This window comes from Physella acuta, unplaced genomic scaffold (assembly GCF_028476545.2).
Source record: "Physella acuta isolate Inbredline_101_S28 unplaced genomic scaffold, ASM2847654v3 ptg001312l, whole genome shotgun sequence".
In the NCBI taxonomy this organism is placed as follows: domain Eukaryota; kingdom Metazoa; phylum Mollusca; class Gastropoda; family Physidae; genus Physella; species Physella acuta.
In genome coordinates this window covers 120,496-146,790 of record NW_026732827.1, presented here as the reverse complement: position 1 = coordinate 146,790, position 26,295 = coordinate 120,496, and the positions used below count along the sequence as shown (strand labels likewise).

Here is a 26,295-nt window from a genome sequence, read left to right as displayed (position 1 = left end):
GCTATGAGCCGGGTACTGAGCCAGATACGTTGTAAGCCATGAGCCAGATACGTTGTAAGCCATGAGCCGGGTACTGAGCCAGATACGTTGTAAGCCATGAGCCAGATACGTTGTAAGCCATAAGCCGGGTACGTTGTAAGCTATGAGCCGGGTACGTTGTAAGCTATGAGCCGGGTACGTTGTAAGCTATGAGCCGGGTACGTTGTAAGCTATGAGCCGGGTACGTTGTAAGCCATGAGCCGGGTACTGAGCCGGGTACGTTGTAAGCCATGAGCCGGGTACTGAGCCGGGTACGTTGTAAGCCATGAGCCAGATACGTTGTAAGCCATGAGCCAGATACGTTGTAAGCCATGAGCCAGATACGTTGTAAGCCATGAGCCGGGTACGTTGTAAGCCATGAGCCGGGTACGTTGTAAGCCATGAGCCTGATACGTTGTAAGCCATGAGCCGAGTACGTTGTAAGCCAAGAGCCGAGTACGTTGTAAGCCATGAGCCGGATACGCTGTACTTCTTAAAGCCTGACAAAGGTGAGCTATGAGCCGGGTACTGTGCTGGGTACGTTGTAAGCCATGAGCCAGATACGCTGTACCTTCTTAAAGCCTGACAAAGGTGAGCTATGAGCCGGTTGTACCGTTTGAGGTTAGGTCAAGTTATTCTTGGTTCCAGGGTAGCGTAAATGACGTCACTGGGAGGTGAAACGTGCAGCCTCACGTTCTCACGTGTACATCGGGGGGGGGGGGGGGGGGGGAATGCATGTTTATGGGGGAGTGAGGCGCGCAGGTAAACTTTACGTGCATCCAGACATGATGAGCTTGTAAATTCTTTGAGCGCTGGCTCAGTGACCTTCATGTCCTCGGAGTACTGGCTCTTTGACCTTCATGTTTTTGGAGCAATGGCTCAGTGACCTTCGTGTATTTGGAGCAATGGCTCAGTGACCTTCGTGTATTTGGAGCAATGGCTCAGTGACCTTCGTGTATTTGGAGCAATGGCTCAGTGACCTTCGTGTATTTGGAGCAATGGCTCAGTGACCTTCGTGTATTTGGAGCAATGGCTCAGTGACCTTCGTGTATTTGGAGCAATGGCTCAGTGACATTCGTGTATTTGGAGCAATGGCTCAGTGACCTTCGTGTATTCGGAGCATTTTATACCCAAGAGTTTCCGTTTTTCAGTGAGTTGGTGGACAGTAAATCACGTGACTACGGTGATTGGTGGAAAATGTGTCACGATAGTTAGTGAACAGTGTATCGCATGTCTACGATAGGATAGTTAGTGGACAGTGTATCACATGTCTACGGTAGTTAGTAAACAGTGAATCGCGTGTCACGTGAATGTCCACGAGGCTACTACAGCACGTTGAAGACCATGTCCTGAGGCAGTAGACCCAGCTCCTACAGTCACAGCCAGCCTCCACCAAGCCGTGCTACACAGTCAACCATACAGACGGTGTCAGATCGATGGCTTCACAATACTCCGCCCGGTCTGGTCCCTACAGCAGAGGAGTTCTTGGAGTGGACCACGCCCACCACACACTGGGTAACGCCCACTACAGACAGGGTCACGCCAACCACAGACTGAACCACCCCTAGCTAGGCCACACCTCCGACAGACACACCAGACGAGGCCGCTACAAAGACCGGACCAGTGCCGACAACTCCCCCTGCACTGACGGATCAATACCGCAATCAGCTGAGGTTGTTTCCCTTCGGTCTGTTAAAACAAAGAACAAAACGTAAACCGACATGCCGGCTAGGCTGGGTTCGATCACGCGATCTTTGGGGAGCCTGTTCTGTGCTTAGTTGGGCCTCGCAAAACTAGAGGTAACACGTCACATTTAGAGGCTACACGTCACATTTAGAGGTAACACGTCAAATTTAGATGTGACACGTCACATTAAGATGTGACACGTCAGATTGATGTGACTTGAACTGTCCCTGTATCCCATTAACCTGGCCTGACAACATAGAGCGGTGTAGTGGGACACGGTGACATACCGAATCTATTTTTACCCGACTAAACAAAGCTAGGTCACGTGAAATAAATTATGCTAATCTGGGCCTGTGGAAACACACACGGTGCCTGTAATAACGGTAGTCACGTGACAGTTAGGGCCAGTCATAAATCGTCAGGGTGGTGGTTATCAGCCCCCCCCCTCCCCACACACACCTCCCACACACGCACGCGCAGAATAAAATTTTGGGTAACAGTTTTGTGAAGTTGATAGTAAATGGTTGAAACTCCCCAAACCCCACCATCCAACCACATGTAACCACCCCCCCCCCCCGTATCAAGATACAACTCCCACGTCATTAAGATACACTCCAGTGTTTCACATACTCACACCCCTAACTGCTGGGGGCTAATTAATGCCGGGATTAACCTTCAACCATTAGAACGCCACCAGTAAATTGCCATAAAGTTGTCTGTCTGTCTGCCAGTTGTATCACACGTCAAAACTGTCAAGTTGAAGGGGTGGACTGAGGGAGGACGCTCCTAACTAACATCCTTATTGGAGGCAGTGACACAGACGTGACGTCATGTCAGGGATTTCCCGCTGCTAAACTTAGTGTGGTTTGAGTCTCCCGTCTTGAGGTGAGTCGAGAGAAATCTGCGACGTCAATGATCGAACCTCACATCTCAAGAATATTCTGGAACAACAGCTAACTATCACACAGTCGGGGGAATCAGGACCGGGCGTCAATTAAAGACAAGAAATGCTGCGGTCTAATTCAGACTGCCTCATCTTGTCGAGACTGTTGCTTACCATTCGAGAGCTGAGAGTAAGATGTGTATCAAGGTACGTAGCAAACATAAATTATAGGAACTTATCAATTAGGCCCTGACCTCACGAACCACCACAAAAGTCAGTAAGTCTGGTGACGTCAGTGATGACGCGGTGTACTGGCACTACAGACGTGAGCGCCTACATATGGGCTTAATGGCTGGGTCTCAGAGTGGGATATATTAGAGTTACTATGCCAGTAGCCACTGTGGAATCCAGCTGGCCAAAGCTAAACAATCTATGTTCTATCCGTTAAATTTGACAGTGTCATTGCTGAACTTTGTCGCCCCCCCCCCCCCCCCCCCCCCCTCATACACTAAGCAAGTAGCTAATTTAGTTTCTAAAATTTTAACAATACATTTTTAACTGTAATTCTCCAGTGAAAACCCGTGCTCTGCAAATTACAACCAAATAACAACCGGGCTCTAAGTTACAACCGGACTTCCCCCTCCCTAAATTACAACTGCCCCCCCCCCCCTGCACTATGTTACAACAAGGGCTCCCAACAAAACCAGGTGAAAATCAATGCCAACGGCAGAAGGTTATCTAAGAGAAAGAGTGTGCTATAAATAGCCGGCACGGACAAAGACCGGTTCACGGGTCTTGTATGATTGTAGTGAGATTAAGGTGACCAAACCTGCCCTCTCCTACACGCATGGGCGGGGCTCCATACACAGGGTGAGGGCTGCTTGTACACAGGTGAGGGGGGCGTGGACACACCTGGGCTAGGTGAGTACAACATGAGAAATGGCTGAATGGGCATGTAGAAGGTGCAATAACCCATGTCACGTCTAGGTAATGGAGTTACTGCTCTTTGTTCTAATCAATCTGTAGGGGGGGGGGGCAAAGGTCACGGTGACCACGCTGATAACGTGCAACTGTGCTATCGTGTGGTAACGTGTGGCAACGTGGCACTTGATCACATTTGGTCCAACCACTTCAGGTCAACTTTAGTCCTGTCGTAATTAGCACAGCCTGATTCTAGGACTGTTGTATGATGTATTGGGACTGGCTGTTGTATGATGTATTGGGACTGGCTGTTATATGATGTATTGGGACAGGCTGTTGTATGATGTATTGGGACTGGCTGTTGTATGATGTATTGGGACTGACTTTTGTATGATGTATTGGGACTGACCTGTCATATGATGTATTGGGACTGGCTGTTGTATGATGTATTGGGACTGACTTTTGTATGATGTATTGGGACTGACCTGTCGTATGATGTATTGGGACTGACTATGTTAAGGGGACACACTCTTGTATGATGTACTGAGGCATAATTTTGTATGCTGTAAGAAAGCAACTGTCCTTACAACAGATACCACTCATCAACTAGCAAGTTAAAGTAAGGATACATCTCATGCAAAAAATCCATGGGGCCAGGCTGGAGTATATCCTGGGCTGAGAGAACCTGCCAGAGAGAAAAAAAACAAAATGTAACACACCCATTGGATCAAGGGAGATAGATCTTACCATTCTTTACAAATATGCTAACTCTTGTGAAAGATCTAATGTATGCTAACATTGTATGCTTCCATTCATAGGTGAATGCGAATGCTAGAGCTCGACTCTATAGCTAAACCAAGTGAAGTGGACTCACATTTTCGTGCCGGAAGTGACACAACATCCGGAGCTCCCTGTAGACACGGATGGCAGACACGACGTTCTGGAAGACGTTGGACATCTTCTTGAGGGCCACACGTTTGCCGTCCCTCGGGTCTGTCACCGCCCTGGTGGAGAGAGAGAGAGACTTAGGTCAATCAACGGTACAGGGCAGCAAATCTAAATAGTGCTGGGGGTAAACATCTGGTGGAGAGAGAGAGATACTTACGTCAGGGGACAACACACTCAACGGTACAGGGCAGCACATCTAAATAGTGCTGGGGTACCATGACTGGAGGAACATGACTGAGGTGTCATGACTAGGGTGTCATGACTAGGGTGTCATGAATGGGGTAACACTGCACAAATGCAGTTAACATGATGTAAACTATCATTACTATTAACAATTGTGTTCAACTGCTGTTAAAAATATGCGCGTGACTGTCTTTTATTTCTTATCTCCGTTTCTCTGCCTCTCTTTTACTACCCCGGCCCTTATCGCCTGTCCTAATTACTTTTGACCCACGTCCCATAAACCTATATTGGCATACACTGAGCACAATTACAAATACAAACAATAGGCAAATAAAAATCCAAACAATAAGCTGAGTAAGGGATAAGTGAAAGGGTTGATGGCATGATGAAGGCTCTAGTTTTCCCAATGTTTGAAATAATGTAGGCCTGTAAGCCTCAACCACCCAAAGTTTCCACTGACCATCCTGCGACATGACAACAAACAGAGCAATAGGCCAGCGAATCAAAGTGTTCGTCATGTTAAATAAACCGGGAGTGATCTCCCCTAAACTTTCTCGAATATTCTTATATAAAATAACAGGGGGTGGGAACTCGGGCTATAGACATGATTTTTAATCCATTTTAAATAGGCCTACTTAAAGTTTTAAAAAATAGACTAAAATCTCGTAGACAAATTAATTGCACACCAAGTGAACGCCAAATAAAAAAGCGCATAATAGTGCGCAATATTATTAGTGCTTTTAAAATTTACATTAGTTTTTTGAGAAATCGGAAGTAGCGTAAATTACTACTTCCGGTCAACGGAAATTACTCAAAATTTATCAGAAGGTAGAGAATTAGATCTTTTACTTACATGTGAAATTTCATTTATCTATCTGAAATAGTACTCAAGTTATAGGCTTTTGAAAAATTCAAAGTAGAAAAAGTACCACTTCCGGTTGTCGGAAATCGCTCAAAAGTTGATACGGATCTACGATTTTGATATAATACTTATATATGAAATTTCATCAACCTAGCTGTAACGGTACTCAAGTTATCGTGTTTACACACAGACAGACACACAGACACACACACACACACAGACATACGGACAAGATTGCAAAATTATGTTTTTCCGTATCAGTGAGGTGTAAAACGTCGAGATTTGTAAAAATCTCGATTTTTTTTTTTTGCATGATTACAATACTTTCTCTATACTTCGTATATACGAGAAAGTAAAATGTATACAATCTTGATGTTGCTCGTGTGGAGGCGAGACATAAATTATGCTAACAATAAAATATGCCTCCATACGCTCTGTGCCATACGTGCCAGTAAAGTGGGAGGGGAGATCACTCTTTGTATTGGGGGGGGGGGGGGGGGGGGGCATGCGCTATATTTATCTGGAAGGTGGCCTGGAAAGCTCAGGTATGTAGGTCAACACGGCCGGATGACATTGAACTCGCAATCCGTCTGGACAGGCACGCCTATTTAGGTCAGCCCCGCCTCCTTGGAACTAGAAAACCTGGCTGCACAGAAAACGAGGGCCCAATCGAGAAAACGGACGAATCAGCAGACAGGGCAGGAGAGGTGTTCAAAACTGATCAGCTCGGCTAATGCTGGCATTAATTGTGCCAGAGATATCGATACAAGGATTAACATACAACAACCAACAACAACAACCACCCCACCACCCCTCCCTGAACGACAGCGATATGATAATTTCCAGTCAGACGAACAGTGACGGCAGACGTCTAGCCCGAGTTAAGGCCCTTAGATAAGATCCCGTTCTCTCACAAGTTCAGGAAAATATTTACCTCAATATTCTCGTCCATATCCGCACACGGAAGTCAATAGTCTAAAAGTAACCACTTCCTTTTAAACCCAACTTATCGGCATCCATCAAACATACAGCCTAGAGTACAGTGTAGAGAAAACAAGAGGACCGGCTTGAAAACAAAATGTTTATAGCCACCGTTACAAGACATTGTTGATGGTCCAACATTAGAGAGTTCCGCATAAATATCTGCACTTTCTACACGTCAAATACAGGCGCAGATCTCATGCCATTTACATCAAACACAAATAGGAAGTGCTATCAGCTGGCTGGTGATCAGTTAGATACTGGGCGTACGTACATAAACTATGTATGGATGTGTGTGTATTTTTGTGTGGGGACGTGTACATACAAATGTGTGTAGGCCTATATTTAACCTTGTGAAACGTCCACCTGAGTGTCGCAGCCACCCAGTGCGACAGGTATGTGCGTCTGTTTGCCTACAGACTTACCACGTGTGGTTGTGTGGTACAACCACGTCTACCACCCAGCCAGACGGAGTGAGCAAACAAGAGCTGGACCAAAGTTAAAAATAGACGGCTAATCCGTGAGTCAACTGGACCCCTGACACCCGCCCATTGTGGCCACACTACAGACGTCTCTCTCACAGATGTCTTCATACAAACTCCCGTCTACAACATCGCATGCTTAGGTACATCTCTAGAGCTTTCTATTTGACCAGCACGGTGTAAAGATGAACGTAAAGACACGTAAAGATGAACCCGACTAACCAGCACGGTGTAATGATGAACCTAAGTGACCATCAAGACAAGAAATGGTTAGACCTGCTGACCCTTGTCCCCCCGACCCTATCCCCGCTCGACGGTTGACCCTAGCCAAGAAACGACCATGTTTGCCTGGGTCGAGCAGAAGACAAGGTTGTGGGGGAGGTGGGGGACAGGTGACAGGGCTGACCTAGATTTCTACCTGTCCTAAGGTCAGAGATGCCTGAAAGATTCATCAGCTGGAATGTGTGAGTGTATCCTGGCTGGTAACAGCATCTAGAGACACATAGTCAACTTAAGCTGGACCGCTACGCTATACGGCTAACAGCATCTAGAATCTAGACACACATAGTCAACTAAAGCTAGTCCGCTACGCTATACGGCTAACAGCATCTAGAATCTAGACACACATAGTCAACTAAAGCTAGTCCACTACGCTATACGGCTCACAGCATCTAGAGACACATAGTATTAGTAAACTTAAGCTAGACCGCTACACTACTACGCTAATCCACTACGCTCTATGAGTATAATCTACGCTAATCCACTACGCTCTATAAACTAAACAAATTCAAGAACCATGTAAAAAGTCTAAATCTATAGATAGCGTTTGACATCATGTAGTCAAAGTAAGTATCAAAACAATGGCGTACAAACAACAATGGCTCAAAGTTTGTTATTTATTATTACAGGTGTGTATATAAGGACAAATATGAGTACTTTTGTTTTTAGGGGAAATTGAAAGTGATATTTGTTCCATGTAACATAACGTCGTTTTATTATTGTGGTCAACACGAACCGGTCATGGCTCAGTGAGCTGTTGTCCGAGTGTTGAAGTGCTTCACTGCTGATCTACTCACATTCTGCTTGAATGTTTTAGTCTATATAGTATTATAGAACTTATTGTCAGCCAGTTACTCACCAATTACAACACGGGGGGGGGCGCAGAAATGAACTGAAGCAAGGGCGTCAACGCTAGTCAAAAGTAACTTTGTCCTGACCTACATCCGGGTCATTTGAACTCTAGGGTTGCTGCGGCTCGCACATGAAGGCTGAACTCTTCTATTTTTGGTGGAGGAAACATCAGAGAGGAAAGCCGATTGGCCGGCCGGTCTGAATGTCAGTGCTAGCAGCAAGTCGGCCCTAAGAGGCTGCCAGACAGGGGGCTGATGGAGTGGGGACCATAACACTAGCAGCCCAATCAAGGGCGGGGGGGGGGGGGGGGGGGGGGAAGGGTTGCACTTGATACGTCACACACAGCTACCGGAGGGGGGGGGGGTCTAGGCTACATGCAAGAAGTGTTAGGAGAAAAGTAAAGTCTGCAGTAGCCAGTGAAGATTTGAACAGTTGTGGACCTGTAAATATTACATCGCACACGGCCGGCGTTGTAAGGGGAAGTAATTTGGCTCAATTATCGCACTTCCTTTTATCCAAGTTCAATAGGGCGATGCTGTTGGTCCCTAAACCTTCCATTTGTTGTGGGGTTTTTATTTCATGTTTAAAAGAGGAATTGTCCAAAGGTGTGGTCTAGTTGTCGGAACTCAGCGGTCATCTGCAGGTTTCTTAATAGGTTTGTCTATCACCATCAGAACAAAACACGATGTTTACAGTGGACCTAAAAATAACATGTTGAATAAAACGACAGAGATAAGACAAACTTCGATAGAGGAGATAACTGTGAGATGTGCACAAGGAGGTTTGTTTAGCTTACAGGATAAGGATGATAAGACGGTAGCTCTTGTCTGACTCAACCACGTCCACAGCACCGTGTTACCACAAGCTAACCTCTAAAATCTCACCCAACTGAACCGATTTCTTTCAAACTTGACACAAAGTAGGACAAGCTCGAATGAAAATTCAGTGTGACATAAACTTTGACATCGTTACATTACATTACATCGTGTAATTACATGTTAATTAACTTAAAAAATTAATACTGCTTGTTGAATTACTAAGGGTGTCTCACTTTTTACAATTATCGTCGGTGCATTTTTAGTCAGGTGATTTTCTGAACAGAAAAGTTGACTGTTAATGGTTTCATATATAGTCAATGTTTGAGGTACATTGCGTAACAATGAAGATACTGCTAACTTGTTATAGTGGTATTGGGGCTGAAATAATATTTCTTTACAGGTCTTGCTGTAAACCCCCCCCCCCCCCACCTCCCTTCGGAACACTCTTTCGATGTATACAAAGTCCCCGGATGTGCGGTGCTTAGCGGTGCGCTGTCTGTGTGAACAAACGGAGACGCACAGTTTCGCGTCAATATACAATGCACACACAACAATGCACACACAATGCACACACAACAATGCACACACAATGCACACACAACAATGCACACACAATGCACACACAATGCACACACAACGACAAAGAACGCGCCGACGCGGTCGCGCACAGAACCAATTTTCAGTCAAACCTCCCCCACCCCACGGACTTCTTAACACACGCATATAATCTCACTAAATTCAACAACAACTAGCTGATGCTAAATAAAACTCTGTCCTCTACCAACACCCAACACCCCCCCCCCCACCCTCCCCAGGGGAGTGGTCAACTGTGGATGAAAATCTATTTCCAAAAGTCAACAAACACGTAGGATACATCTTTGTCCCCAGGTCCTTGGGTCTATCCTTTCATTAGCCCGACCCTCCCCCCCCCCCCCCACCTTCCCCAGGGGTGTGGCCAACTGTGGATGAAAACCTATTTCCAAAAGTCAACAAACACGTAGGATACATCTTTGTCCCCAGGTCCTTGGGTCTATCCTTTCATTAGCCCGACCCTCCCCCACAACAACAACGCCTCTGCCGACATGTTTAAGCCAAAGGTCATTGCCACGAAGCCAACAGTACCGGTACCATGAACAGTTGTGCCCCCCCCCCCCCCCCCCCCCAATAAAAAGAAAAGGAACATGCTTTTTCTCCAGCGTGTCAAACCTCAGGGGTCGGGACGGAAGTAGGTCACGCTAGCGCCCCAGATAGAATTCCCAATCTTTCTGCTGGGGGCCAACTTTTTTCTAAGATGGGGAGCCTACCTCTAGGACAAAGAAACTAAATTAGTCAGAGTCTTAGTCCAAACAGATGATATTTTCATAGCACTAGTGCTACACGTCGGTCTGTGGCTTGTGATGTGACTAGGGATACATTTGTATTAGAAGATGACAGATTTTAAGATAAAGACGGGCAGCTAGAATGTTTTATATGACGATGCCAGTGGTGCGATAGGCCGCCATGCTAACTCAGATATAAGTCAACTGACTGAGTGGTATGGATCCTTCTATGGCTGGATGGGACTTCTCCATAAGTCGATTCCAGTCTCGTGGGTATTATTTTGTACTCTTTTGTTTTTTATTGTGTTGTTATTGGGGTGGGGTGGGGTGGTGTGGGAGGGAGGGGCGGCGAGGGGGGGGGGGGCACACGTTGGTTAACCTGCTGGTCTTATGCCGGACACTGGGGTGTGGAAAGTTCTCACGATGTCAACTTTGATGGTCATCAAACATGCACTGGTCATGAGACATTAGACAGTCGACAAAAAAAAAAACCCAGGACACAACATGGCTGACATAAACAGAGGTCATGCGGGGTCATCGAACGGGAGGTCACCTGAGGACGTGTGCAGCCAGGCTGGGGAGGGGGAGGCTGGATAGTGTGTAGTGGAGTGGACCGTGTGTCGTGTAGAGGACCGTGTGTAGTGTAGTGGACTGTGTGTCGTGGACACGTCCGTGTGTAGTGTAGTGGACTGTGTGTCGTGTAGAGGACCGCGTGTAGTGTAGTGGACTGTGTGTAGTGGAGTGGACCGTGTGTCGTGTAGTGGACTGTGTGTAGTGGAGTGGACCATGTGTCGTGTAGAGGACCGTGTGTAGTGTAGTGGACTGTGTGTCGTGTAGTGGACCGTGTGTAATGTAGTGGACTGTGTGTCGTGTAGTGGACTGTGTGTAGTGGAGTGGACTGTGTGTAGTGGAGTGGACTGTGTGTAGTGTAGAGGACCGTGTGTAGTGGAGTGGACCGTGTGTCGTGTAGTGGACTGTGTGTAGTGGAGTGGACTGTGTGTAGTGTAGAGGACCGTGTGTAGTGGAGTGGACCGTGTGTAGTGGAGTGGACTGTGTGTAGTGTAGTGGACTGTGTGTCGTGTAGTGGACTGTGTGTCGTGTAGTGGACTGTGTGTCGTGTAGTGGACTGTGTGTCGTGTAGTGGACTGTGTGTCGTGTAGTGGACTGTGTGTCGTGTAGTGGACTGTGTGTCGTGTAGTGGACTGTGTGTCGTGTAGTGGACTGTGTGTCGTGTAGTGGACTGTGTGTCGTGTAGAGGACCGTGTGTAGTGGAGTGGACCGTGTGTCGTGTAGTGGACCGTGTGTAATGTAGTGGACCGTGTGTCGTGTAGTGGACCGTGTGTCGTGTAGTGGACTGTGTGTCGTGTAGTGGACTGTGTGTCGTGTAGTGGACTGTGTGTCGTGTAGTGGACTGTGTGTCGTGTAGTGGACTGTGTGTCGTGTAGTGGACTGTGTGTCGTGTAGTGGACTGTGTGTCGTGGAGTGGACCGTGTGTCGTGTAGTGGACCGTGTGTAATGTAGTGGACCGTGTGTCGTGTAGTGGACTGTGTGTCGTGTAGTGGACTGTGTGTCGTGTAGTGGACTGTGTGTCGTGTAGTGGACTGTGTGTCGTGTAGTGGACTGTGTGTCGTGTAGTGGACTGTGTGTCGTGTAGTGGACTGTGTGTCGTGTAGTGGACTGTGTGTCGTGTAGTGGACTGTGTGTCGTGTAGTGGACTGTGTGTCGTGTAGTGGACTGTGTGTAGTGGAGTGGACCGTGTGTCGTGTAGTGGACCGTGTGTAATGTAGTGGACTGTGTGTCGTGTAGTGGACTGTGTGTCGTGTAGTGGACTGTGTGTCGTGTAGTGGACTGTGTGTCGTGTAGTGGACTGTGTGTCGTGTAGTGGACTGTGTGTCGTGTAGTGGACTGTGTGTCGTGTAGTGGACTGTGTGTCGTGTAGTGGACTGTGTGTCGTGTAGTGGACTGTGTGTCGTGTAGTGGACTGTGTGTCGTGTAGTGGACTGTGTGTCGTGTAGTGGACTGTGTGTCGTGTAGTGGACTGTATGTCAGAGTGTAGATCGGTTCGTGTCAAATCCTTATACCATGTCACACCATAGTGCCATGTCACATCCCCAGCCCTCAACGATACAACAAGACAGACATCATCTGTCGTGTCACCATCAACTACATCAAACAGATACAACAAGTAATACAAGAAACATAAGCTTCTCGTATTCTCCTATTCAAGTTGATGAAATTGAAATAAAATTCTATCATGTGAGATCACGGAGAGTCTGTTTACTTTTGACAGAACTCAGCTTTCAAGTCACAGTTGTAATATTTCCTTATTCCCAGTGTTTGAAACAGTTGTAATATTTCCTTATTCCGAATGTTTGAAACAGTTGTAATATTTTCTTATTCCGAGTTTTTTAAACAGTTGTAATATTTTCTTATTCCGAGTTTTTAAAACAGCTAAGTAAACGTTAGATAAGTGGGGAGTGGGTGAGGCTATGGGGTGCGAGAGTGATACATCAGTGGGGAGGGGAGGGGTATACCTGGAGGGGGGATGAGAAAACAAGTGGGTGCGACAATTTGGGAATGGGACAGTGTGTGAATGGGGTTGGGGAGTGAGGCAATGAGGTAGGGAATGTTCCGATGTCAAGGGGGGAGTGAAACACAAACAGTTAAACAGAAGCTGAGTATTGTTGTCATACCAGACACCACCAACACCAAGTGCTACACCAGACCCCCATACCACCAACACCAGACCCCCACACCAGACACCCACACCATCCACACCACCAGACCCACACACCAGACCCCCACACCCACACCAGACCCCCACACCAGTCCCCCACACCACCAACACCAGACCCCCACCAGACCCCCACACCACCACCAGACTCCCACACCACCGCCAGACCCCCACACCAGACACCCACACCACCACCAGACTCCCACACCACCGCCAGACCCCCACCACCAGACCAGCAGGTTATAAAGCACTCCGTGAGATTAATGTCCAGCCGAGCAAGTGCGAGTATAAATAGTACCCTAATGTGTGTGTGTTTATATGAGCGCACGTGCGCCTCCCGGCAAGTCTCCCCGGCTGTGCGTGAGCAAATAAAAATCACACGTTTGTGCAGCAGGGATACTCGGGAGCCGGGGAGCCGGTGATGCCCAGCTCTTAAGTAAATGGTTCAACACAGCTGCCTGGGCTGCGGAGTCACGACCCAAACAAACACTAGACGTGTATGTGTGTATGCTCATGTATGTTTCTTTGTCTATCTGTGTGTACGTCTGTCTATCCACGTCATCGGATATGTGCATGATTGTCCATCGGCAAACCAAACACGGCAGTGTTTACACACAGGATCCGAGAGGATTTTTTTTTTCTTTGTTGGAAACTTTCAGTTACAAGATAAAAGTAAGCGTCCGTTTTGTAATGTGTAACCCCACAACATCACCACCACAACACGGAACGTAACGGCCCTCGGTTACAAGATAAAGGTAAGCGTCCGTTTTGTAATGTGTAACCCCACAACATCACCACCACAACACGGAACGTAACGGCCCTCGGTGAGCTGTAACAAGGTCAAGCTACGCTCGCTAGTTGGAGACTACCCTACCCGCCCGTCAGCCATCAACTCAGTCCAATGGAATGTATGTACTTTTATTGGATACTTAACGGTATTGAAGGATGGGTAGATGACGGGTATGTTTACCACAATAAGCGACTGTAACTAAATTATACGCTACCTCAGCCCTTATGACGTACAGATTCTAATTTTAGAAACTACACACGTAGGTTGTTATTTCTTCATTATCAGTAACTAGATTTTTTTTTAACATTTTTTTTCATTGATGTAGAAATTTTTTGTTCTGAAACAGTAAACGCCGGATTGATCTGATTGGCTGTCTCCTGCTAAAACATGTGCAGCTGTCATTACAAATGAGTAGCTGAATTTTGACCGCATGAGCCCAAATTAATTATGCAATTAATTGATAATTAGTGGCACAGGGAGCTGTCCAAGGCTAGTGTCGAGCAGGACCATGACCTAGATCTAGCCACTCCACACGGCATCCCCCACACACCAATGTTTACCTAGGTGTGAGATGGTTTGAGGTGATCAACACTTCTCAGACCTGTCTCCAGGTGTGTATCTCAGCCTACAAGATACGGGAAGGTGAAGTGTGGAGGAAAAATATATGAACGCCTCTACCGGTGGAATCAATGGCATTAGCATGCTGGCTTCGGATGGTAGCTGGATACGTAATGATGCTGTGTGTTACAGCAGGCTGGGTGATTCATGGCTAACATAAGGCTGTTAGGGTTGGGCATGTGTGGGGTGTAGGGGGGTCGGGGGTGCAGGGTGTAGGAGGGGGGAGTAGGCTGTAGGGGGTGGGGGAGTAGGGGTTAGGGGGTGGGGGAGTAGGCTGTAGGAGGGGGGAGCAGGCTGTAGGAGGGGGGAGCAGGCTGTAGGGGTGGGGGAGTAGGCTGTAAGAGGGTGGGGAAGTAGGTTGTAGGGGGGTGGGGAGCAGGCTGTAGGAGGGGGAGCAGGCTGTAGGAGGGGGGAGCAGGCTGTAGGAGGGGGAGCAGGCTGTAGGAGGGGGGAGTAGGCTGTAGGAGGGGGGAGTAGGCTGTAGGAGGGGGAGCAGGCTGTAGGAGGGGGAGCAAGCTGTAGGAGGGGGAGCAGGCTGTAGGAGGGGGGAGCAGGCTGTAGGAGGGGGAGCAGGCTGTAGGAGGGGGAGCAGACTGTAGGAGGGGGAGCAGGCTGTAGGAGGGGGAGCAGGCTGTAGGAGGGTGGGGAAGTAGGTTGTAGGAGGGGGGGAGCAGGTTGTAAGGGGGTGGGGGAGCAGACTGTAGGAGGGTGGGGGTAAGGGATGTATGCTGTATAGGGACACAGATTGTATTATTCTGCACATCGGCTGTGTATAAGCCAGGTGACATGATAGAGGGGTGCGCTGGTTACCTGAGCACTTCCTACAGCCCGGGGTGGGGGGGGGGGACTGTGAACTATTTCCTCAAAACGCAGGTATTTTAGAGTGTATCGGCTCATCCGTTCTCCAGATGTCAGGGTTAGCCGAACATGACATCAGCGGGTCACCTGGTTTTAGCCTGGGTCGGCTCAATGTCAGGGCCGTTTTGTTGACACAGTGAGATCAGGCTTACGTCAGACAGGTCAACAGAACACGGTACAACAAATGTGTTGTTTGACTTGAAACAAATGGCTACCATAACACAGAACACAGTACAACAAATGTGTTGTTTGACTTGAAACAAATGGCTACCATAACACAGAACACAGTACAACAAATGTGTTGTTTGACTTGAAACAAATGGCTACCACACAACTGGTGTGTTGTCTGACTAAGAAGATTAACCCGACGATCATCCTATTCGTTCAAATAAAAAAAAACTCCGTAGTATCCAGAGGGCCATCACACTAGATCTATACAAAATCTGGCCACGACAGTGGACCAGCTGACCAGTGAGTTGCAGTACAGGCTCAAGGATAGACAAGTTTGCCAGCGACACAATCATCACTGGAAGATGAGAAAACTGTCCATCTGCCTTGACCCCGGGCTGATGACCAAGTCTTTCTTGCACGGACACCATGCTGACCTTTGACCCGCTAATCACCCCCCCCCCCCCCCATACACATGGGTACTGCCAGTAGAAAAATTAAAAGCTTGGTAAACATCAAAAAGATAGACGGTTGTGTTGAAAAATGTGTTGTCAAAAATCAGACAAAAAGTAGAGCGGAGTCATCGACTGGACGTCAGCTAACACTAACAGCAGAGGTACCAGGTATGTATGGCACATTGAGACGGGCTAGCATCAGTCCCCGGGCAGTGAGAAGGCCGGTCAGTAGCTAGATCAGATGTGGGCAGGTAACAGCCGGGTTAACGACGGTCAAGAGGTCACTACGGGAGGGGGGAGTATGCGGGGAATTCGGACAGACCTGGTCAAAAGGTTGGGCATCATCTCACAGCTGACCACAAGCGCTGGGTGGGTAGGTGGGGGGGGGGGGGGAGGGGCTGAACTTTTCATGCTGGTTCATGACGACTGGAAGAGATATGGTAGTGCTGGGGGGGGGGGGGGCATCCATAGTTGGCTGCGACCTGTAACGTATAGCCCATTCAGTGGTAATAAATGGCTGCGATTAATTAGTGAAGAGAAATAGAAGCCAGTCTTCCTCAGTCAGAATCATACTTTAATGAAGGTCCCTGACAGAATCATACTTTAATGAAGGTCCCTGTCAGAATCATACTTTAATGAAGGTCCCTGACAGAATCATACTTTAATGAAGGTCCCAGTCAGAATCATACTTTAACCACTAGCATGTAGCCACTATGGCTATCTACTGACATGATCATCACACTGGGACGGCACCATTTGCTAGCACCGAGTTGTCCCACACATCATTCACAGCACCTCATTTGTGACAGGACAACCTTCACTGTTTGAGTATTTAGCCAACAATTATCACCCCCCCCCCCATAACAGTTGACTGTCAATCAACGAAAGGTATCACGTGACCGGTGGTGTGTTATGTGTTTCTGCAGTACAGGTCAGTGTGTTGACACAGACCACGATGACCCAGTTAGACAATGATAAGTCTTTGTTTAGCTATACTGTAGGCCTAATCTCCTAAACTAACACAAGTTTTACGCTAGCCACATTGTGATGTGGAATAACAACAAAAGTTATAAGCTAGCCACATTGTGATGTGGACTAACAACAAAAGTTATAAGCTAGCCACATTGTGATGTGGACTAACAAAAGTTATAAGCTAGCCACATTGTGATGTGGACTAGCAACAAAAGTTATAAGCTAGCCACATTGTGATGTGGACGATGACTTGCGGCCGTAAAACTTCCTTGACTTACTCCCCAACAATAGAGCCCACAGAGCGGCTGACGAGGTAAATCCACCAGTCTATTGACGCCATTGATTGGGAGCGATGCACTAATAAACCAGCAGCTATCGAATCAATCAACGATAGCAAATCTGGTCCAGTGGTAGGAGGCGATGAATACTGTCAGGTCACACATTACGTCACACCTATCTTCTGTCCAGTGCATGTCGGGTCGACTCAATTCAGGATTACATTTTTTACTACCCGGAAACTTTTGCTTAAATACACACAATTGTTTTTTAACTGTGTGTATTGTGGGCCAACTAACAAGAGCCAATGGAAAACGGTCGTGTACCATCTTTAAATAAAAACAACATAAAAACGTCATTGAAACAAGAAGCATGTACATGTCTAGGGACGGAAGGTTGGTGAGGGGTGGCAGGTAATAAGTCACTAGTAAATTGAGCACTAACTGAGCTGTGTACAGAAAGCGTACAAAAATCCGTGTACTAACTGTAGGGTATTTTTATTTATTCGCAAAAATAAAGAAGTGGATAAGACTGTTAAGGCAGTTTAATAAAAAATCACGAGACCCAAACCTTCGAGACCCAGACCTTCGAGACCCAGACCTTCGAGACCCAGACCTTCGAGACCCAGACCTTCGAGACCTAGACCTTCGAGACCCAAACCTTCGAGCCCCAAACCTTCGCATTGTCCTGTTAACTAATCTCAACAGATTTTTTGTTTATGTTTAACTTGGATAAAACATACTCAACCCAACCATCAACAATACAAGTTTGAAGTGGACGGGCGTGTTGTGTGTTGTTGCTAGACCCACGTCACCACATACACAAAACATCAGAATGACGTCAAGCTGCACTACATAGACTAGCCACAGCCAGTAGGAAAGTGTACGTGGGTTGGGTAGAGTACAGACCTAACACTGTCACGACATAGACCTAACAGTGTCACTACATAGACCTAACACTGTCACTACATAGACCTAACACTGTCACTACATAGACCTAACACTGTCACGACATAGACCTAACACTGTCACGACATAGACTAGCCACAGCCAGTAGGAAAGTGTACGTGGGTTGGGTAGAGTATAGACCTAACACTGTCACTACATAGACCTAACACTGTCACTACATAGACCTAACACTGTCACGACATAGACCTAACACTGTCACGACATAGACCTAACACTGTCACTACACAGTGCAGTGTGTTGTTTCTGGTTGCTTACCATAAGCACAGGGTTGGCTACCAATAGCACAGATTAGCTACCAATAGTACTGGCTGGCTACCAATTTGATGATGAAGTCAAAAGTTGTAAATGTTGTATCCCTACGGTCAGGTCTTAACACTGTTGTCTACAGTCTTCAACTAGATCTATGTCCCATGGACATATTCCTACTTCCTCGTATAGAGATAGTTACAGATCTAGAAAAAAACTATCGACAAGAATCGACCCTATGGAGACTGGAATGTTCAGCGGATCAGGGTACGAGGACGGTAGAGAGATCTATTACCGTGTAAAGTACCCACAAACTTTGATCTCAATTAGCACAGACCTAATCAAGCAGCCATCTGAGACTAATGAGAAATCAAACCAAGCCGTAGATTGTACCGAGTCCCACGGTACGTGACGTAGATGAGAGCAAGACGAGACGGTACTGGTTAACGGGCCGTCTGCACTGGTTGGCTTATCTGTCCTCGGTCTCTATACACCGTGGTAGGTTTCGTTTGAAATGGGGGGGGGCACATTTAATAGAGTTGCAGGTGTGTGTTGATTACGGGAGGACGATTAAAGATGTGGGCTTTACAAGTTTCAGGTCTACCAGACGTGGGTTGTGTACTGCATCAATCAGCATTTTAAAAAAAAACGTTTTCAATGAAAATGTAATGTTACATAACATATCACGTTCAAATTATATTCATTCCAAGAGGATTACATCAAACTGACGCCGTTATTAAGCCACGAGGGAGGGGGGGGTGTAGTGACGATATAAATGACACGCATGGCTGCCATCCAGCCACACCATGACATCCCAGAGCCTGAGACCCGCCATGCTACACAAATATCCTCCACCCCATGCTACACAAATATCCTCTACCCCATGCTACACAAATATCCTCTACCCCATGCTACACAAATATCCTCTACCCCATGCTACACAAATATCCTCTACCCCATGCTACACAAATATCCTCTACCCCATAACTGTATGAACATCAACTGATGGACGGTGTGACACCCGCCATGCTACACAAATATCCTCTACCCCATAACTGTATGAACATCAACTGGTAGACGGTGTGACCACTGTTTGAATATTCATCATAGATGAATAATCAGTGCTGACAGGTGCAAGCTTAGCTCAGATAACAATGCTATCTACGTTGTGGCTCCCCATCTGGTCGCACCTACAGTCACGCACCACTGACTTCATCTCGCTACTAGAGCTATCAACATGTCACAAAAACATGTTGAAATGATCTACTTATGACGCAATTATTACAGGCTTTCAACGTGCCTAGTCAATAACTACAAAGGAACCGAGCATATTGAATGAACAAGCCATCATGAAAATAGAAGAAGCATCTAAAGACCGCGAGATTAGCAGCCTGCAGAAAGTGATCTGAGCCATCTAGCAGTCCCTGTCTGGATGTGTACGCCACACGGCAGTAAACGTCTGCAAGTTCGGCCTCAATGGCTTCATAGACTTACCAGGCCGAGCTATAAATAGTTGATTGATAGGGTGCTAATAGCCGGTGTTTACATGACAGTCAAGCTCCAGACAAATAAAAGTAAGGGGGGCGAAGGTCGACAAAACAATGCGTTTATTGTCTAGCAACGGTTCTACTGACAACAATATATTCGCTAATTACATGACATAAGTGGTACAAACATGCATGCATCTCGGCATTATAGGTGAGGAGAAAGACAAAGGGCGCAGAATGACAAACAAGGAAATATTTTCTCTCCCCCCCCCCTCCCCCATCACCTTTTGGTAGCCCGCCTGGCAGGGCGAGTGAACGACCTGGGTTGACTAGGGCACAGTTCACGGCCTGGTCAGGTCCGTTCATCTCCTGTTGGCTGGCCTGGTCAGGGTGGGGTCGTCTCAGCCTGACCCCTCCATAGATGGGGATAGCTCTTAACGGCACATTCATAGGCCTGGTCAAACTCAGTTCATGCAGGCCTGGTCAAGTTAAACCCGCTAGCCGTGGTCAAGTTAAACCCGCTAGCCGTGGTCAAGTTAAACCCGCTAGCCGTGGTCAAGTTGAACCCGTCAGTTTAACTTGTGGTCAAGTAGAAGTGCATTTTAAAAATGAAATGATTTAAATAGACATCCTGGTACAGTGGTTTTTCTTGGAAAAATAACTAGGAACAAAACTACTAGTGACTTTCTAAAAACGCGCTAGTTAAAAGTGCCAACGATATTAAAAATTGCACAAGTTTACATTAGTCTAACAAGCAGCAGAGACTTGATCGTTTGGTTATGTATTGAGACAAGCCGGGGCACCAGAAGACATTGAGGTAACCCAAGTGTCAAGCCGGTCTATAAAACAGGGTGGCACTTGTGTGCGGGAGGGTGAAATTGACACCCTTTCAGCATCACGCCCCACCCCCAGTTGAACAATGCACAACTCGGAATGGCCCCGAGACAAGCGATGGGTAGGAGACTCCGCCACAAGAGAACTAGCTAGTGGGCTGTCGTAGTATAAAGACAAGCTTAGATCGGGACCATTAATAAAGATGCTAGCAATGAACTGACAATCAACTCACAGGGCCAAATGCATGTAGTCACGCCACGTTTGAATGTAATTGTATCATACCACTTTTTAAAATTTTATTTTAAAAAAAATTATTTGTAATGCATCTACATTTTATCTTTGATGGTTAAAATACAACTCCACAGCAATATTTACTATATAATAACCAAATCTACTTGACTGAAATAAGATTCCTTCTAGTTGTAGGTAAAGGTTATCTCAGCTATGAGTTATGAACAATAAAAGAAGCCATCTCACGGAGCCGCCCATGTAGGTACAAGCTTGACTGTGATAAGATTTCCTAGAGCCAGTCAGTACCAACCTTCAGCTCTCTGGAAGTAACTTAACGCCTGGCAATATTTCACCCACCCTCCCCCTCGCATCACTAACCAGAGGTACTTTGCTAGTGGAGGGAGGGGGTGGGTAAGGGTGGAACCACTCTCTCTCCTGGGAAGCAGATAATGAAATGGCTGTCTCTGATTGGTAGGTGGAAGAGGGCAATGTCCTGCCTAAGGTTCAGAACAATCTTGCTCCCCATGGCTTTGTCCTCCCCACCCCAGGGCCACTATCAAATTCTTGCACACTAAGCCCCCCTCCCCACCCCCTCTCCATACAACTTACACCTTAATCAAAGAAAGTTTACTATTATCTTAACAGTTTTAAGTTGAAGCTGGGCTACTCTGAAACTTGTGTTTATATTCTGTTTGCTTGTAACAAGATCACAAACTGCGGAGAAATGTTTACACACTATAAGTGTATAAAGGCAGGTGGAAACATACAACTCAGGAGAAAATCTACACCACACATTTTAATATAAACTCTGGGAGTTCAACTACCCTTTTAAATGGTGAGCTTACTCAAACAAATTCTCTACATGAAACACACATGTGCAGAGAATTATTTGTTGGACAAAATTTTCAGAAAAATAAATAAATATTACTGCCTTCTCATTTCATTCACTTTTCTCTACAAGATATAAAAGCTAATCATGCGAATTTATTTTAAAAAATCAACCAAGGACTGGTAACCTGTTATAAATTATTCTTACAACCAATAGAACAAGGAAAAATCAGCTGAATCAAGAGTGACTTAGCTAGTAAGACCAAGAATATCTGATGAAAATATTAAACACTTTCTGCTCTCAACCACCAACCAATGCACAATCAATGAACAGAAATAGCAGGACAAAACAATGATTCATTTTCTTATGGAAAACAAGGGCCAGCAATGACAGTGCAAAACTAGCAACAAAACAAGTGAGAAACCACATTGAAAGTCTATTTTCCCCCAGTTAAGCCAAATACAATTTTTTTTAGATTTGCCAAATTGTAAACACACAAATAGCAACTAAAGTAATGTTAATACCAGAATATCTAAAACACACTAATAAAATGTAATAAAGCTTTGGCCTAGCTAAGCTAAATAGTGCTTTGACATTTGACTAACTACAAATAAATATAATTGTAATAAGGGCTAGCATTATTGAATAGCCATTAACCCATTTTGCTAATTAGCCTAGGCCTAATCATTAGGCCTATTTTATTTAAATTAAAATCAAGTAAAAAGTGGATCTTGTTTAGTTAATTATGTTCTATTTGTAAAGATAATCATGTTCTAAAACAAAAACAAATGAGCCTCTACTATAGGTCTACTTTCTATAGATCTACTATTAAGGGATGATATGAATAAGTTTAGGAATAGACTATAGGCCATAGGCCTAACTATTATTAATCTAACTTTACTTAGGGGCCTACAACTTAGGGTAAGGATTGATTCATAATGGACCTATTTAATTAGAAAATCAATTATTGTGCTGCTTTTCGATCCAATAGTTGAGTAGCTGATTCAAAACAATGAGAATAGCACTTGATTTACTAGATTCTATTTTGGATTTTCATTGGGTCTATTTTCTTTGTTTTGAAAGGAGGCTATGTAGATCTAGATCTAGCTAGTCCCTAGAAAATTTATACTTTTTTATACCCACTGTTTTCATTTAGACCTAGATCTAGATCTAGATCTCTAGATCTACATCTAGACTCTATATTGGATTTAGGCCTAATTAATAATTAGGCCTATTGTATGCCTAATATTTTTGCTAGACTTACTATTTAGGATCTTAAAAGAATGCTTAGGGCCTATTAAAATATTGAACACAAACAGGTAATCTATAGCCTAGTATACTCTTCACTGAGACACCCTCTCACTACTAGTCTAGATCTAGATCTGATAACTGAGTCTAGTCTACTTATTACTTAAGTCTACTACTACTAGACTACTACAGCTGTTGCAGGACTAAAATCAGCAATCATGAGTAATGTACACTGATGGAATAATAGATAGATCTAGATTTTAGTTCTAGAATCTAGAATCTCTAGATTCTAGATCTAGAACTAGATCTATCCACTCCACATATGAGAGTGAATAGTTCAATCAAACAAGGGTAACTTTGATGTAGACTGGTCTTAAAAACTGTCAGTATTCAGGAGAAATGAGTGTTGTTGAAAGAAGAAAAGATAGATCTAGATATCTAGATTCTCTAGATCTAGACTAGATCCAGAGTTTGATTCTAGAATCTAGAGTAAAGATTAGATTACTGCTTACCATACAACTCCAAAAGCACCATATCCAATCGGCCTGTCTGGCGTTTCAGATGCATAAGTAACGGGACTGATGATGGATCCTGAGACAGGGATAGCCAAAAGTCCCACATGTTGATTATTAGTTACACTGGGGCTTGAGGAAGAGTTGTGAAAAGCCATAACATGCCTTGAACTCGCTCTCTCAACTCTCTGCCCCACCACCGCCATGGCCATTTGCCCTTACACTAGCACAGCTGAGCCTGGTGTGCCCGCATAAATTTTTGGTCGATCGTGTATACTACTTTGACTTTAGTGACATGTATACACACAGACACCCAGTGGTATACTCCCTAAACGGATGAGTCCAAAATTTGGACTTCACGACGACTAAGCTAGGTCCAAACAGCTGAATGAACAGAGCTGATATGCGGACACTTCCTGACTCACACGCGACCCAGCCAGCACACAAAGAAACTTGGTCACGTGACAACGCCTTACACAGTTTCCAGTTCCGACAACGCACAGTGTTGGCGAGGAAAAAAACGTATCTTGCTATGATTTGATTTAAACCATTTTAATTAACATAGAATAATATTAAAATAATATAATGATTTTATGATACTTTTGTCTAACCACTGTGAAGTAATTTATTTTTAAAGATGTTTAAAACAAAGATAAAGCAAAACTGTAGCCCAGAAACTGTTAAGTTCACTATACAAAGGCCTGGCTCCGCCCCCTAAGTCAAGCCTAAATTTTTCACACACTGACACAGTTTCACGAGGTCCCACTTTACAAAACGTGGGGAGAATATCGGCTTTGTTCTTTATTCTTTGTTGTCTTTTACTTAATCGATCTTTAAATAAATATCAATAACGATTAGTGGTGTGTTTTTAATGGTAAATTAATGGTGATTGCTGGTTTAACAATTTAATCAAAATAAAATATGTACCAACAAGAAGCGTTGAAATAATTCAGAATTAACGTTCATCTAGAAATTGAGATATATATAGATCTATAGGCCTATATGTATTTTTTAAAATTAGCATTGTATGAATTAAGCGCTTTTAAATATAAATTCTTGGTCTTCTACAATAATTATTTTAAACAACCATAAAACTATGTTTACTAATATGGCTTGAAACAAAACAAAGTCTGTTTGTTGTCATTTTTTTTTATTGAGGGGAATTAACTGATTAAAAACTAATGTTTTTGTTTAGAATGTGGCTTCCCCTGTTTATAAAATTAAAGAATACTGTTTTTGTGACAGAATTAGAATTAGATTTCGGACTTACAAAATGAATCTGCGACTATCAAATGTTATCAATGCTCTCATTCTCGTGCAATTAAATATAACAATTTTTGTCTGCTGGTTTCTAGATTATATCTGCTTAATTGGAAACAATTCTAATATTCTCTATCGCATTTTCATCTTTGTGAAGACTTCACAATAATGGCAAACAACAGAGGAGTAAAACTGGTTTGTGACCAAAATCCTAAAGAAAAGCGACTAAAAAGCAGACATAGACTTAGATGGATAGACGATGTGGAGAGAAGTCCATGAAGAACAGACAGTACATAAAATTAATCTGCATGAAATAATGTGCTAAAATAAACCAACGCCCTCTAATGACTAGAGCCATAGGTATGGATTTATTGATGATTTGTCAACTTTTAAAATATTTTTTCCCTTTATATAACCCTATTTATGGTCAATGTATAAATGTTAATTTCCTGTTTAAATTTTACAGATTGAGTGTAGCCTACTTAAAAAGCTAAAATGTGGATGAATCTGCTAATAAATCATTCTAGAATCCACTTGTCCAACATAGAGTTTATTTATCAATTTCTATTTCAATTTACAAAAACGGCTATTTTTAAACGTTAAAAAACGGCTGTAAATTCAGTTTATAACATTACATTTTAAAAAGGCTATAGTGTAACGTCACAGTATCTGTGGGTTCCTGGAAATGTTTACATCGAAGTTACATGGCAACATGGATTAGAGGTTGGTTAAAAATGACCAAGATTTTTCATACATTGGTTCTCCTGTCTGTCTCTCTGTCTGTCTTTCTGTGTCTGTGTGTCTGTCTGTCTGTCTGTCTGTCTGTCTGTCTGTCTATCCGTCCGTCCGTCCGTCCGTCTGTCTGTCTTTCTGTCTGTCTGTCTGTTGTTGTTTTTTTTTTAAGTTTTAATTTAACTTGCTTCATCGGGCTTTTGACATGCTTCATCCGTCATAGATCAAAACTGGCGAGCGAAATTGCGACCATTTCTAACGGACTGATTAGTTTCAAACTTGGCACGTGGGTCAAGACCTGATGACAATGCAATATGACATCAAATTTGACTTAATTGAACGCCTAATTAATTTTTTAAAGAATTAATTAGTTTCCTGTATAAAGTAACTTCTCCCGCGCTATTATACGCCTATTGTTCATGTTCATTTGTTGCGAAATTGTTTTTAGTCGTGCAACTTTTTTATATTAAAAACATTTTAGTATTGAAAACAATGCTTAAAAACATTTTTAATTACACGTTTTTATGTAATAATGCACTAAAAAGAAGAAAATAAATTAGTTTCATTAAATATACAATAATCCACCACTATTTAAAAAATATTTTTTTAAAGTCCTCACTAAATAATAATAAACGCGTTAATCATATCCGTATCAAGTCTCGAGTTCAAACCCTCTGGCAGATAAGGCTCGATCCCTCCCAACACTAAAAATTAAGAACGGATAAGAAGATCTCCGTATAATACATAATTAATAATTATTTTATTTAGCCCCATCGATTCTTTTAAACTACAGTAAGCCTGTGTATTGATTTAATTATTCAAAATGTACTAATATTTGGAAGATT

General features: G+C 44.4%; 1 protein-coding gene across 2 annotated transcripts in view; it reads right to left on the bottom strand.

The window, feature by feature from the left end:
* LOC131958299 (serine/threonine-protein kinase NLK) overlaps window positions 1-23,930 on the bottom strand; it is a 58,206-nt gene extending 34,276 nt beyond the window's left edge. For both annotated transcript variants that reach the window (XM_059323258.1, XM_059323257.1), the window contains exons 1-3: window positions 23,459-23,930; window positions 4,383-4,512; window positions 4,138-4,193 (exon numbers count right to left, since the gene is read on the bottom strand). In XM_059323258.1, coding sequence (XP_059179241.1) covers window positions 4,138-4,193; window positions 4,383-4,512; window positions 23,459-23,670 — 398 coding nt within the window. In that variant the 5' untranslated portion in view covers window positions 23,671-23,930. The remainder of the gene's footprint in view (window positions 1-4,137; window positions 4,194-4,382; window positions 4,513-23,458) is intronic.
* Between the last annotated feature and the right edge of the window lie 2,365 nt (window positions 23,931-26,295).